Source organism: Stegastes partitus, unplaced genomic scaffold (genome assembly GCF_000690725.1).
Source record: "Stegastes partitus isolate 25-593 unplaced genomic scaffold, Stegastes_partitus-1.0.2 Scaffold185, whole genome shotgun sequence".
NCBI classification, from domain to species: Eukaryota; Metazoa; Chordata; class Actinopteri; family Pomacentridae; genus Stegastes; species Stegastes partitus.
The window spans coordinates 60,801-73,876 of NW_007577916.1; the positions used below are offsets into that span (position 1 = coordinate 60,801).

Here is a 13,076-nt window from a genome sequence, read left to right on the forward strand (position 1 = left end):
TGTTTGGCAGCGCGGCCAGTATTACCTTTTCATGAGCTAAACTCAAACAGTATGTGTGTAAGCCGGAGTTGGACCGTCGTTTGCTATCATATAAACTGTTGTAGCCTCGGTTCGTTACTGTAGACTAGCGATGGAAATATGTGTCATTTAAAGTTTTACTGCCCTATGCAGCTACACAGAGACCTATCACCTGTCAGCTTCCCTCAGCTGTAGGAGCTGGTGTCTGGATGAGAACTGCAGCACAACATGTGAACCAGGTTTACATATAAAGGTCCAACACTGCAGGGTTCAGTTGGAAACTCCAGCACATAAACATATATTAAAAAGGGGGGCTATTATTCAGGTCAGCAGTGCAACTCCAAAACAACTCCAAGTTGCTATCAAAGCCCTTTAACCACAGTTCAGTGTGCACATGTGGACATGGTGGATGTTTTATAAGCACAGAGCAGCTAAAGCAGCTTCTGTCCTCCGCCTTGTTTGATTGTTCTCTGGCTTTGGCAGCGGCTTCATATTCTAAGAAAACACAGCTGAATTCTGAGCACAGCAGTTTGTCTTAAACTCGTTTTCATGGTGAATTTGTCAGACAACGTGGCAGCTATAAAGGAGCCTGGCTGTGCAGCGCTGCAGCTGGAAGCAGCTGATGGTTAACGAGTCGTCTCAGCGCTCTGGTTTTCAGTCACTAGTTCTTGCTTGTTTTGTTGTCCGACAATAAAAACATAAAAGCATGTAAATGAAAGCAGCTTTTTGGGGAATTCAGCTGCACTAAAACACAGCATATATGAGCACAGAGAGCAGGAGAGAAGCAAACAGATGTGGAACGCATCCTGTGCAGCGGTTTGTGATTCAAATTCAAACCACTGGTTTATTCTCTGATTATCTGAACTCCTTCCACTGTTTGGAAACCTTTACACTGAACCCAGTCCGATTCTGCTGCTGCTGCTGTTTAAAACTGTAGCTCTGACAAAAGACTGGAGACATAAACAACGGACACGACACAACAGTTAGTAATGCTGGCAAAAAACAAACAAACAAACAAAGTATGTCCTTACAATGACCTAATTAAACCGTCTAATCACAGCAACTCTACAACAGACGAACAAAAATACAAGCTAACTGGTCAGAAACCGCTCGGTAACAAACGGCTGCTTAGTTTGGTTGGACACGTCTGTAGAGAAAAGAGAACCATCCATCCATTATCTATACACCACTGGGGGGGCTGGAGCCTATCCCAGCTGACTCAGGGTGAAGGCAGGTTCACCTGGACAGGTAACCAGTCTATCACAGGGCTACACTTAGAGACAGACAACCAAGCACACTCACATTCACACCTACGGACAATTTACAATCACCAATTAACCTCAGCATGTTTCTGGACTGTGGGAGGAAGCCGGAGAACCCGGAGAGAACCCACGCTGCACGGGGAGAACATGGAGACTCCACGCAGGAAGATCCCGGGTGTCCTCACCGGGACGCCAACCGGCGACCTTCTAGCTGTGAGGCCACGGTGCTAACCACTGAGACACCTTGATGCTCAAAAGAGAGTCAATAAAATTAAAAAACAAACAAAAAAAGGGATTAGCCACTTAAAGCATAAATGCGCTCACCTAACTTTACAGCTATCTTCCCATTTCGATTGTGAACATGAAATCCGGCCCAGTTCAACCAATTGGTGGCACCAAAGGCAGGAAGTATGAACATTCAGACTTCCACTGAGGAACCTGTTGTTGCTGACAGCCTGTTAGTATTTTCACCCCTGTGGTGGCTTCTGAAGGTCTTCTACAATTTCCTGGTATCTAATTTATGAAAACATCTTCTCCTCCCCGCTTCTTCTGTTCTTTACTCTTTAGCTCATCCATCTATGGTGTTTGCTGTTTGTTTCAGAGAGACAACATGCATTAATCACTATTAAGCCATCACTCAGTTCACAGCATCAGTTTCTGGAACAGCTCTGGGCTTTACATCATGATGACATCATGGATTACAGAGAGTATTTAGTGCTGTCTGGTCTCTTTCTTTGGGACCGAGCTGCTCAGGAATGGTTCTGCTTTGAGTCAGCAGATTATAACTGCTTCTGAATGCTGAGCTCTCCCACAGCTGCTGTGTTGAGGTTAAAACTCTCCCGTCAGTGGACCTTCTCTCTTGCCTCCATCTTCGCTCTGCCCTCCCTGTGCATTGTGGGTTTAGCAAATGAAATCAATACAGCATTGTTGTTGTTTCCTCTGGATTCGGGAGTCAATCGGCTGCATGGCCGAGCAGCCGGTCGTCACGGTTTGAACACTCCTCCTCTGCTCCTGTTCCGTCTCTCCGACTCAAGACCTCACATGCTGCAGCAGAACCCAGCCCTCCGAGCTCTACAACTCCCTATTATTCGACTAAGCCCCTTCCTTTTGTCCTTTACGACGCTATTAATAAAAGCTGCTTTATGGAATGATTGAATAGGCCTGACATCGTATATCATTACCATTTAATTAATTACTTGTCAATCCCACCTTGCGATAATTAAAAAGGATATCGTTCGGTGTTTCGGTGCTTTTTTTCACTGGGAAATGACAGTCTGCCACTCACTTTTTTCAATAAGGCCTAATTCTGATGAATCCCCGAAGAGGCGAAGTAAAGACATGATTAATAGCACGCATGACTGAAACACATAAAATTAGAAGACGGAGCGAGCGGTGTGGAGTCAGGACTGCACTGCATGTGAATTCAAATGGCACAGACGGAGGGCAGAGCTCTACCTGCTTATATAACTTAATATGTACAATTATACAACGGAAAACGTTGTTAATCAGTTTCAGGGTAACTATGCAGCAGCACGGCTCGCATGGAAACGGCAGAATAACGGACGTTAATTAACTTTATCACTGCAACCTTAAAGCCGTACGATCCCCAGTATCTTTCATGTCCTCATTACGTGCAGTCACAACTATTCAGCTCTTCACTTTTACGGTCTTCTCAACAAAACTCAACACCTCCTGCAGGTGTTTCAAAATAAAAGCCCTGCAGCTCCCTGGACTGGATTTTAATACATTTGTGAATGAAGTGAAGTGAAGAGCAATGAAAACAAAATACGGCACATTCTAGACACTAAAAAATAAATAAAAGGACCTTTTTCCACCACATAAATTAAAGCATAACTGCAATAAAAAATTGGAATTTACTGATTTAGAAAAGGGCTGCAGGAGGCTCAGTGGTTAGCACCGTCACCTCACAGCTAGAAGGTCGCCGGTTGGCGTCCCGGTGAGGACACCCGGGATCTTCCTGCGTGGAGTCTCCATGTTCTCCCCGTGCAGCGTGGGTTCTCTCCGGGTTCTCCGGCTTCCTCCCACAGTCCAGAAACATGCTGAGGTTAATTGGTGATTGTAAATTGTCCGTAGGTGTGAATGTGAGTGTGCTTGGTTGTCTGTCTCTAAGTGTAGCCCTGTGATAGACTGGTTACCTGTCCAGGTGAACCTGCCTTCACCCTGAGTCAGCTGGGATAGACTCCGCCCCCTAGTGAGGATGAAGGTGTAGAGATGATGGATGGATGATTTGGATACATTTTCGTGTTGCAAACATTATTGATGGGTTTCATCGACATAATAATACATTTCTGTGTGAGTTGATTGAAAACTAAATTCAAGAAAATTGTCTGGATATCGTAATTTTTCCCAACCTTGAACCCTTTCCTTCCTTCCTTCTAAACATGCCTGTGACGGTTGTGGATGAGCCGGCCTGCTCGGTGAGGGAGCACAGAGCAGCAGATTAACGCCTCGGAAACGCAGCAGTTACAAACCAGGTTGCATCGAGAAGCAATTAAAAGATGAGAAAACAGAGAATATGTAATGCAATAAAATGTAAGGAGTAAAAGCCTCTGTCTTTTATTGGGCTACTGAACAAATTAAAGGCCGATATTTAGGAACTGACAGCACACAGTGGACCGCTCAACACTGTCATATAACAACGCGTTGCTGAAATCTGCTGCTTCAGCTCGTCTGCCTGGCGCAACGCCGCAAACCTCCTACTTTCTCTTGCACTCTGCATCATCTGTCGTTTTCAGGCAACCTCCCGTCACCTCTTGAGCTGAAATCCAGCTGCTGTATCTGCTCAGTTTCAACACAGGAATACAGCCTGTCCCCCAGCCACTCTGCCTTTTTTTCTGAGTCTATCCAGTGGGGATTTAAAGGCAGAAGAATTTTCCAATCCTCAGAGAAGCCACGTAATCCTCCTAGTGAACTTGAAAATCACAAAACATTTGAGTTCTCACATGATATCGGTGATAGTCTACCTGTCCGCCTCTCATTCCTGCCATCCTGCCTCATCACACAGCCCGTCCACGCTCTGCTACACCTGCCCGTCTATGAGCGTGCACGCATGGCCGCGCGTCTTCTTGGCATATGTGAGTGATTTGTTATGCATGCATGCTTGCGTGCGTCTCCGCGCGTCTATTCCGTTCAATCTCGGCTCCACATCCTTCGCCACCCACCGAATGAGAGCGCTGATTCATTATGGCTTGATGACAGGCGCCGAGAAACAATGAGAAACACCGGTGGAAATAGGAGAGGTGAGAGGAGAAAACAAACAGCCAGATAGAGGGTGGAGGAGGAGAGAGCGCGTGATAGAAGGGTAAGAGGTAAACGGATGAATAGGAGAAAACAGGAAGACAGTGATAAAGAGCGAAGAGCGAAGTGAGAATGTGAGAAAGACAGCGACAGATGGAAGCAGAAACAAAGAAAAGTGCTTGCGAGTACTCCCTCCCCAAATTGATTCTGACTGTCGGCCAGGGCGCCTGATGGATATCTGAGCCTTGATTGGAATTTACATGCCAGACACAAGCCTCCTCCTCCTATCCCCAGCACACCCAATAACCCACTGCGCTCTCATACCGCTCTGAGTGATAAGCGCAATGAGAAAGCGCTGGCATATTTAGCCTCAACAATAGCACTCCGAAGAGTTTCTGAGGCCCGGAGAAGGATGCATTGTTTATAAGAGGGAGTATCGTTTCAACAGTTGATTAATGGCGAGGAGGCTATCGGCGGCTGCCATCACGCCGCGGGGGCACGCCGGGCCCAAATTGGATGAGTGCAAGGAAGAGGAAAGGTGCTCTGTGGCTAGACGGAGTGGAACTATCACATGGAGATATTTCTGCTGTGGCACAGTGTTTGCTTTGCAGGGCTGCACACCTCTGTCTGCTGCTGGAAATGGGAAGTTAGCAGCAATGAGACGGGAGAGCCACTGTCACTCCTCAGCTCTACACATCAGGGGAAGTAAACAGACAACATCGCTTCATAATCTAAGGCTCCCTCCAAATGGAATCTGACCTGAATATAAAGCACTCATAAATATTTCAGGTGCAGATGGATATTTGGGTGATATAGAAAGTGGCGTTTCTGTTTGAAAGCTCAAAGCAAACATAAGTTATTTTTTCTGTTTTCTGCTCATATTTCTCTTCATGCTGTCAGAATGTAACCACCGAGCCATTCGCACTTCATTCCTCGCATTCATCTCGTCTCTGGAGGCAGTAATAGGTTTATTCTCTTTTATTTACAAGAGAGAGAAAGAAAAAGAGACAACGATCGGGCAGTTCCCATGAAATCATTCCAGTAGCATTACCCGTACAGAACTGTACAGTCGGTCCTCATGTCGCCTGCACTGCATGAAGGCACACATGCTCACCTTCTCCACATCCATTAACTGACTTGTATGGTCAGCACAAGCAGCAAACACAAGCCATTGATTATGCAGAAGAGCCTGAGGATTCTAAAGTAGCATAAGATGCATTTGATGGCACTGAGTCATGCTTGTTCAGTGAGACATCCGGGACAAACTAATATGGACATTTCATGTGAATATTCTCAAAGCACTCAAAGGATGAGTCCTAATCATCTCTGGCCTTTTGTACGGCACTTAAAAATATTCTTGCGACCAACATTTTGATCCAAGTTGTCTAAAGAAACCAAGAATTTATTCAATCTAATCAGCTCTCAGGATTTTTGATCCCAGAGGATAAATCTTAGAGTTTTTATTTTATTTGCTGTGCACTACACGTTCCATTTCAATATTTAGGACAAGTGATATTTTGCGGAGGGCTGCAAGGTGGCGCAGCTGGTAGCACCGACGCCTCACAGCTAGAAGGTCGCCGGTTTGCATCCCGGTGGGGGGCACTGGGATCTCTCTTTCTGCATGTTCTCCCCGTGCAGCGTGGGTTCTCTCCGGGTTCTCCGGCTTCCTCCCACAGTCCAGAAACATGCTGAGGTTAATTGGTGATTGTAAATTGTCCGTAGGTGTGAATGTGAGTGTGCTTGGTTGTCTGTCTCTAAGTGTAGCCCTGTGATAGACTGGTTACCTGTCCAGGTGAACCTGCCTTCACCCTGAGTCAGCTGGGATAGACTCCAGCCCCCCATGACCCTGGTGAGGATTAAGGTGTAGAGATGATGGATGGATGGAGAACCAATATGGAGATGTTGGCTGTGTGTACACAAAACAAGCAGAGTTTAGCCATTCCCTGTTAAAAACCCTCTTCCAGTACTTGCCTATGTTGCCGGTGCGTACGTGGAGCCGTCCTCTGACGACGGTGTGAACCGTCATGGGGCTGGAGGCTGAGCGTCGACCCAAATCTGTGCTCGTCAGTAAGGCGTCCTCTCCCACGTAGTCCGTGGTCAGCACCTCCACCTCGTGAAGGGCCTGCACCGCCGACTTGCCCTGACGCAACATGTGCTGGATGCAGAATGTGAAAACGACACGAGAAACGTTTACTTGCAAAGTACATAAACATGACTGTACCCGACATCAAAGGGGAATTATAAAACCATCAGCAAAATGAATGTGCACGACTTAGGAACCGCCGGGAGCCGGTTTAACGGATGGGGTCAAGTTCAATGCAGCTCTTTCCAGTTGCAAAATACTCGCTTTAATTCTTTCTCATTAAATGGTTTACCCATTTCACAGTCACAAACAAATCAATTACACATTGAGTTTTGCGAGAGAGTTTCTGTCCAATCAATGGAAGCAGAATTAAAGGACCAAAACCATCCATCCACCCCTTTTTTCCGTTTATCTGGGGTCACGTCACGATGCCAGCAGGCTAAGCAGGGCAGCACTCCAGACGTCCCTCTCTCCAGTAACGTTTTCAAGCTCCTTCTGGGGGATCCCGAGGCATTCCCGGGCCTGTTGACTTGAGACTTGTGGGTCTACCCTGAGCTTTCCTCCTAGCTGAGCATGCCAAGAAACCTCCACAGGAAGGGCCCCAGGAGGCTTCCTATTCAGACGCCTGAACTACCTCAGCCACTTGTTTTCAACACGGCGGTCCGGTCCAGCGTCTGCATCACTGTTAACGCCGCACCAATCCATCTGTCCACCTCATGCTCCATTTTACCATCACTCACAAACAAGATCCCAAAATACTCCTTCACTTTGGGCAGCAGCTTAGTCCCGGACCCAGAGGGAGCAATCACTTGGCTGAACACTTGGCTGCAAACCACTGACACCGAAATCAAAAAGCCTCCAGAATCTGTGTTTTCTAATTCTTTAGCAGTTAGAAGTGGCAGACATGTTGTGTTTGTTAAACCCCTGAACACAGACAGCAGCAGTAGCCACGCTGCTGAACAACACACGGCTCCACGCTGTGCATCTTCCTCAGTAAGAAAACCACATTATTGTTTTTTCCTTAAACAGCCACAGTGTTTGCATATTTCAAGAAAAAACATCAGCGGCTCTCGTCCCATTACACGCCACAGTGGTCAATTTATACCAACCGTCCGTAAACGTCTGCGTTGTGTGTTCGAGGACACGTGGCTCGTATCCAGCGAGCTGTGGTGGGACCTGACGTTCTATTATCATCACCAGTTCTCCCACAGCAGCAGGTTCTCTCTAATAAACGTGTTAAAACAAACTGCATGAATCCATGTCAGCTGCACCACACCGCGACACAAAGGTGACTCAGCGATGCACGTGTGTCTGTTGTTGATGAGTCACTCTTCAGAAATCTTAACAAATGTCAGGTGAGCGTCAGAGTCGGTCGACTGCATTGACCTCACTGTGTTTTACCTTGAGCTCGACGGCAGTGGAGCCTATGAGGAGCAACGAGTCACTGTCCCAGACGTCGATGTGCATGGTGTGAAGGGCCAGGTAGCGGAGGAACCAGCGCTTCTCTCCTGGCTTCAAGAAACTGTCGTCGACTCTGAACTGCACCTGCAGACCTGGAGAGCCTAGACAAGGACAGAGGAGACGTCAGAGATACGCCGTTTAGTCATACTGATCATATTCAACAGTGGAGGATCTTCTCAGTGCAACAAAAACGAACACACAAGTGATCACTGAAACTAAATGAACACAGCTGCGATCTCCAAACAGTCTAATCTGATGGACATGGTTTAATCATGAGCTCTGAGCACCAGAACTTACCAAACTTTGGACCTATGGGCTGTTTCCATCTGCACCATGACAGCACATGGTCAAAATTAAAAAATGTGATTGTGAGACTTTACGAATACAGAAAAAACAGATTGTTGACCAACTTTAAATCAGTTAAACAGTAGCAGCAGTAGTCAGGAGGTATGGAACGAGCCATAGCACCACTAACCAGAGCCGTAATAATCATCCTCAGGGATCTTGGCCAGGACTACCACAGTCGCATAGTCGCAGCAGTAAAGCATTGAAGCAGCATAACATGAGGCTGCATGAGTGCAAAAGCTAACGAGGACAATGACTCTCAGTCTGCAGAAGCTCAGTAGAAAAGAGATCTTCAAGCATGATGACCATCATCAGCACACTGCAAAAACCAAACAGGAGTTTTAAAGAAGATGAAGCTGGAGAAGTACGTCGCCTGGCTTAAATAAAACAGAACACCTTTAAGGTAAAGGAAAGGCAGAGCTACACCATCGACTTTACATCAGAGCAGAGCCTGTCAGATTTAGAAGCAATGCAATGACTTCAAGGTGGAGCAATTTTAAATTATTTCACATTTAAATGACATCAGACTCACTTCTGCTGTGTGCTGTATGAAGACACAGTAATTAACCCTACACTGTTTATTATCTGTAGTATTAAGTTACATGTACGTTCAATTTAAAGAGTGATGATCCCAACATCTGGACTCATGATAGCAGGTCATCAGGAAGCATCACATCTGAAGGGTTTGAGGAGGACACGCATGATACACAAACACCCGCCTTCTCTCTGCCACGGCAGCACAAGACCCAGAGAGACTGTAATCCTACAGATATATAACTCTAAAGTCTTAATTATCTTATTGCTGAATGGACATGCACATGTCCTTAATTATATCAGAAATTACTTTCACACATCCTGAAACTCCACAGTTTGTATGTATTTTTACACATTTGTCTATGATCTCAGGAACTGTAAGAGATAAACATGTTTAGTGGGATTTTAGATCTTTGATCATCATAGATATTTAACTATTTAAATTACATGTTTGAGGAAAGAACTCAGATTAATTTCTAAAGCTATCTGGCCGCTGAGCTCTCATGAACAGTGACGCTGAAGACCACCTCTTGGGACGGCCCATGATTGGCTAGATACTGATTCGAATTAAAAAAAACACTCTGTATAAAAAGAAAGAGTTTTTCTGGGGCTTCTTTGATTTCCTTGTAGTTGGGGGTTTCTTAAGCGAACCTTTACAGCGTGAACATGAATAGAAGTCTACCTATAATAAATCTATTTTGGCCGCTGACAACAAAACATGTAAATATACACAATATGAGGGGAAAAAACACCAATTTGATCATTACTTTCTCCTTTCCTTCCATCCAGATGGGTTTAAATGCAGAGGAAGAGCCATAATATCTGTAATCAGCTGTGGGCCATGTGGACAGATCATCTAAACGGCTGCAGTAGCCGTCGACTGGGAGTCATTAGCTCTGATGGCTGCACAGCGTGAGAGGACAATAACCAGGGAGCAGGAAGCTATTTCACAAAATCAGAAGAACCAGACAGTTTTTTTTATAACTCAAGATGATAGAGGCGCCGGACATACTGCCAGAAAAACTCCAGAGTGATTTCATGGACAGCAGGTCATAGTCATGGCTTCATCAGCACGTCCACAACTCACACTTAGGAGGAACAGATTTCCTCTTTCCATTAACCACAAACACAAGGTTTTCCTTTTAGGAGAAAATACTGAACCAACAGTACATATGGCCAAAAATATAATTAATATTTAGTACAGTTTGTCATTTTATCCACCCATGCAAGGTCAGAGGCAGAGATGTGCACACGAGCCATTTCATCTTGATTAAATCAGTTCGGAGTAAAAGCCAGACTCAATCTGAGAATGTAAAATGAGTGCCCTGTGATTCTCTGATGGGAGCTCTGCAGTGCACTGACTTGAAATCTGACTCATCCTCTAAGTCCGAGTCATTTAACTGAAACAGGCCCCATCGGTGCTCTGGCTCAGCTGGTGGGTCCGTACAGCCGGCTGTGGTGTTACACAATCTACCATCACAGTGACTGAAGCAACACATCATCAGGACAGAAAAACATCAGGCGACAGTTATTTTCCCGATAATACCGATTAACCCAGTTACCAGAGACATTTTTAAAAACATGATCTGCACACTTTAAAAAAACTGTACGTAATAACATCCTTCATTAACTCAGTCCTCAGATCTCCCCAGGAAGATGAACTCACATCCACACCTAGCCACAGAGACCCTAACGAACCCCACTGTGGCAGGAGGAGCACTAACGAGTCACATAACGAGGGGGAGGAGCAACAAACCTCCAACTGAAACCAAACTCAGGTGTTAATGGCTCCTAAAGGACATCTGGAACTCCCAACCAGTCAGTCAGACCTGATGAAGCCTCTTGGATGGAGGTGGAACGTCTTCAAGGAACTCAAGCAGGTCCAGCTGCTACCATTAAACTACCAGAACCCCTCACCTGTTTCTGCTCAGGTGTCCATCCCAGAGCGGGATGAAAAGCTGAAACACAGCTGTCACAGGAGAATATCATGCAGCTACAGTGGACTGGTGGTTTAGCTGGAAGAGGAAGGCCTACATAAGTCATGACATCCACTTTACTAATGAGGAGGTGAAGAGATGCTGTTTGCCATTTCCCAGGTGGTCGTACAGGTGAGAACACCACAGCAGGGATGAGGAAGTGTCCAGTCCTGACGAACACCTGGACCAGGCTGCAGTGCTTTGGCCACAGACTGCATTTGTACATTATGTTATATTTACTAAGCAGGTTATTTTTCATATTGCCATAAACATCACAGAGAAACAAAACACCACCATGTCGGTTTTAGAGCTACTGAGCTGCAGGCCAGTCGCATGTTGTTACCGACTGTGTGTATTTAAGGTACGAGTGTGTGTCTGTGCACCAATTTGACTCCCAGAACTCCCCCCAACAGCATCCCTCCAAGCCTGATTTAAAACCCCCACGCTGTCTGGACTCCCATAAGCTGAGCGTGTGCAGAAGCAGCCGGCTGGATAGAAGCGGTGTAATGAGGACCTTTGGTGACAGTCCTGCTGTGTTAAAGAGACCGGCAAGCCCCGCTCACTCCGTCTGCACACGACATGAAGGAAAACTTTCTGCTTTCAAACACTCACATGCAGTTATTTAGCGCACATCAGTATTCCCACGATGCAGAGACACAGAGGCTGCCGCAGGGTGTTTTTAAGGATTCAAATAGAAAGGTTTGTGGAGGACAGGTACCGGTGGTTACCGCTGGGGCTGACAGGGGCTGACTGAAGCCGACCTCACAATGGATGCTTCCTCATTAGACCTGCTGATGTTTTGCTCTGGACAGTCTGAATGATGAGGACTGTGACGTCACCCATTAGCTTCTCTGGTTCTTCTAATCATGTCACATTAGCGTCATTATGGGATGTGTGGATCTCACGAGTTCGTTTCTATGCAACACGTATCGTCCATGAAAGAAGATGAAGGTGTTGCTGGTCCTCTCTGGACTCAGTGGCTGATGTCTGCTTCTGTGACATGAACGTTTTACAGACTGCACACACTGGGAGGAACAGAAGCTACTGACTAGGAGGACGTCCATTTTGTATAAAGCAGACAACAGCGTCCATGTGAGGAGACTTCTACTGAGTGTCCATCACAGACGTGTTTGACAGTTTGAAGACGAACAGACAGAGGCAGGCAGACGGAGAGTCTTGATATTTCTGTGCTTCCTCACAACTCTTTTTCCTTTCACCTAACCTTCGCAGCCTCCTTCACCGCCCCCTCCTCTTCCTCCCGTCTCCCCAGCCACCCGCCAACTCTCTCCACTTGGACCATTAATTCTCCCAGCATGCTCTGGGCTTGTGTGCTGTGGTCGGGTGGTGATGAGAGCGCAGAGGGAAAGCGAGAGCGTGAGGCAGAATGTTGCTGTGTGTGCGCTCACTAACGGGGAAGAGCTGACAGATCCGGCCCGAGGGTTGAGCCGGGTTGCGTGTGTGCCGCTCGGTCTGCAGACGAGGAGCGGCACCCAGCAGACTTCCCCTAACCTGGATGGCCTGCCTGGTGTGTACACAGCAGGCTGGGCAGGCTGAAAATCCTGCTGGGGATCAACAACTCTCCACAACACAGCGAAGGCTGCAGGCAAAGAAAACAATAAGAATGCACAGAGTGGGCTGATAGATTTGGAGACTGGCACAAAGCAGAGCATCGAGGTAGACAAAGGCTACATTTACCAATATATCTGTGGGAAACTGTCTTTTTGTTCAGAAAAAAAGGAAAAAAGGCCACAAACACAAAAACACATGGCGGGGCATCTCTGCTAGATCGGGGGTATCAGGCACTTTATTGCATTTGATATTTATTTTGAAATTAGTCACTGCTCGAGTGTTTTTGTTTATTTTCACACAAACACAGAAAAGTAATAATCCGCAGCATTTTCCGATGTGACATTTATATTCTGCAGTACTTAAAGCGAGCTGCCCACACAGCAAATCCCCAAAAGGAAGCACGGTCATAAGGCAGCGTCCATGCACAGGAAATAATGGTTATTAAATGGTTCTCTAAAAAGCTTCCTGGTTCGTTAAAGCACCATCACTAATTAAAGAACCTCTTTATTTAGGGGATGGTTCTTCATGTTCTTTATATGCTTGTTTACAGCACTGAAGGTTCTTCATCTT

General features: G+C 46.2%; 1 protein-coding gene across 1 annotated transcript in view; it reads right to left on the minus strand.

Annotated features, from left to right (window-relative positions):
• nphp4 (nephronophthisis 4) overlaps positions 1-13,076 on the minus strand; it is a 198,022-nt gene that overhangs the window by 39,187 nt on the left and 145,759 nt on the right. Inside the window, exons 16-17 of the mRNA XM_008280199.1 lie at positions 8,023-8,183; positions 6,510-6,693 (exon numbers count right to left, since the gene is read on the minus strand). Of these exons, the coding sequence (XP_008278421.1) occupies positions 6,510-6,693; positions 8,023-8,183 (345 nt within the window). The remainder of the gene's footprint in view (positions 1-6,509; positions 6,694-8,022; positions 8,184-13,076) is intronic.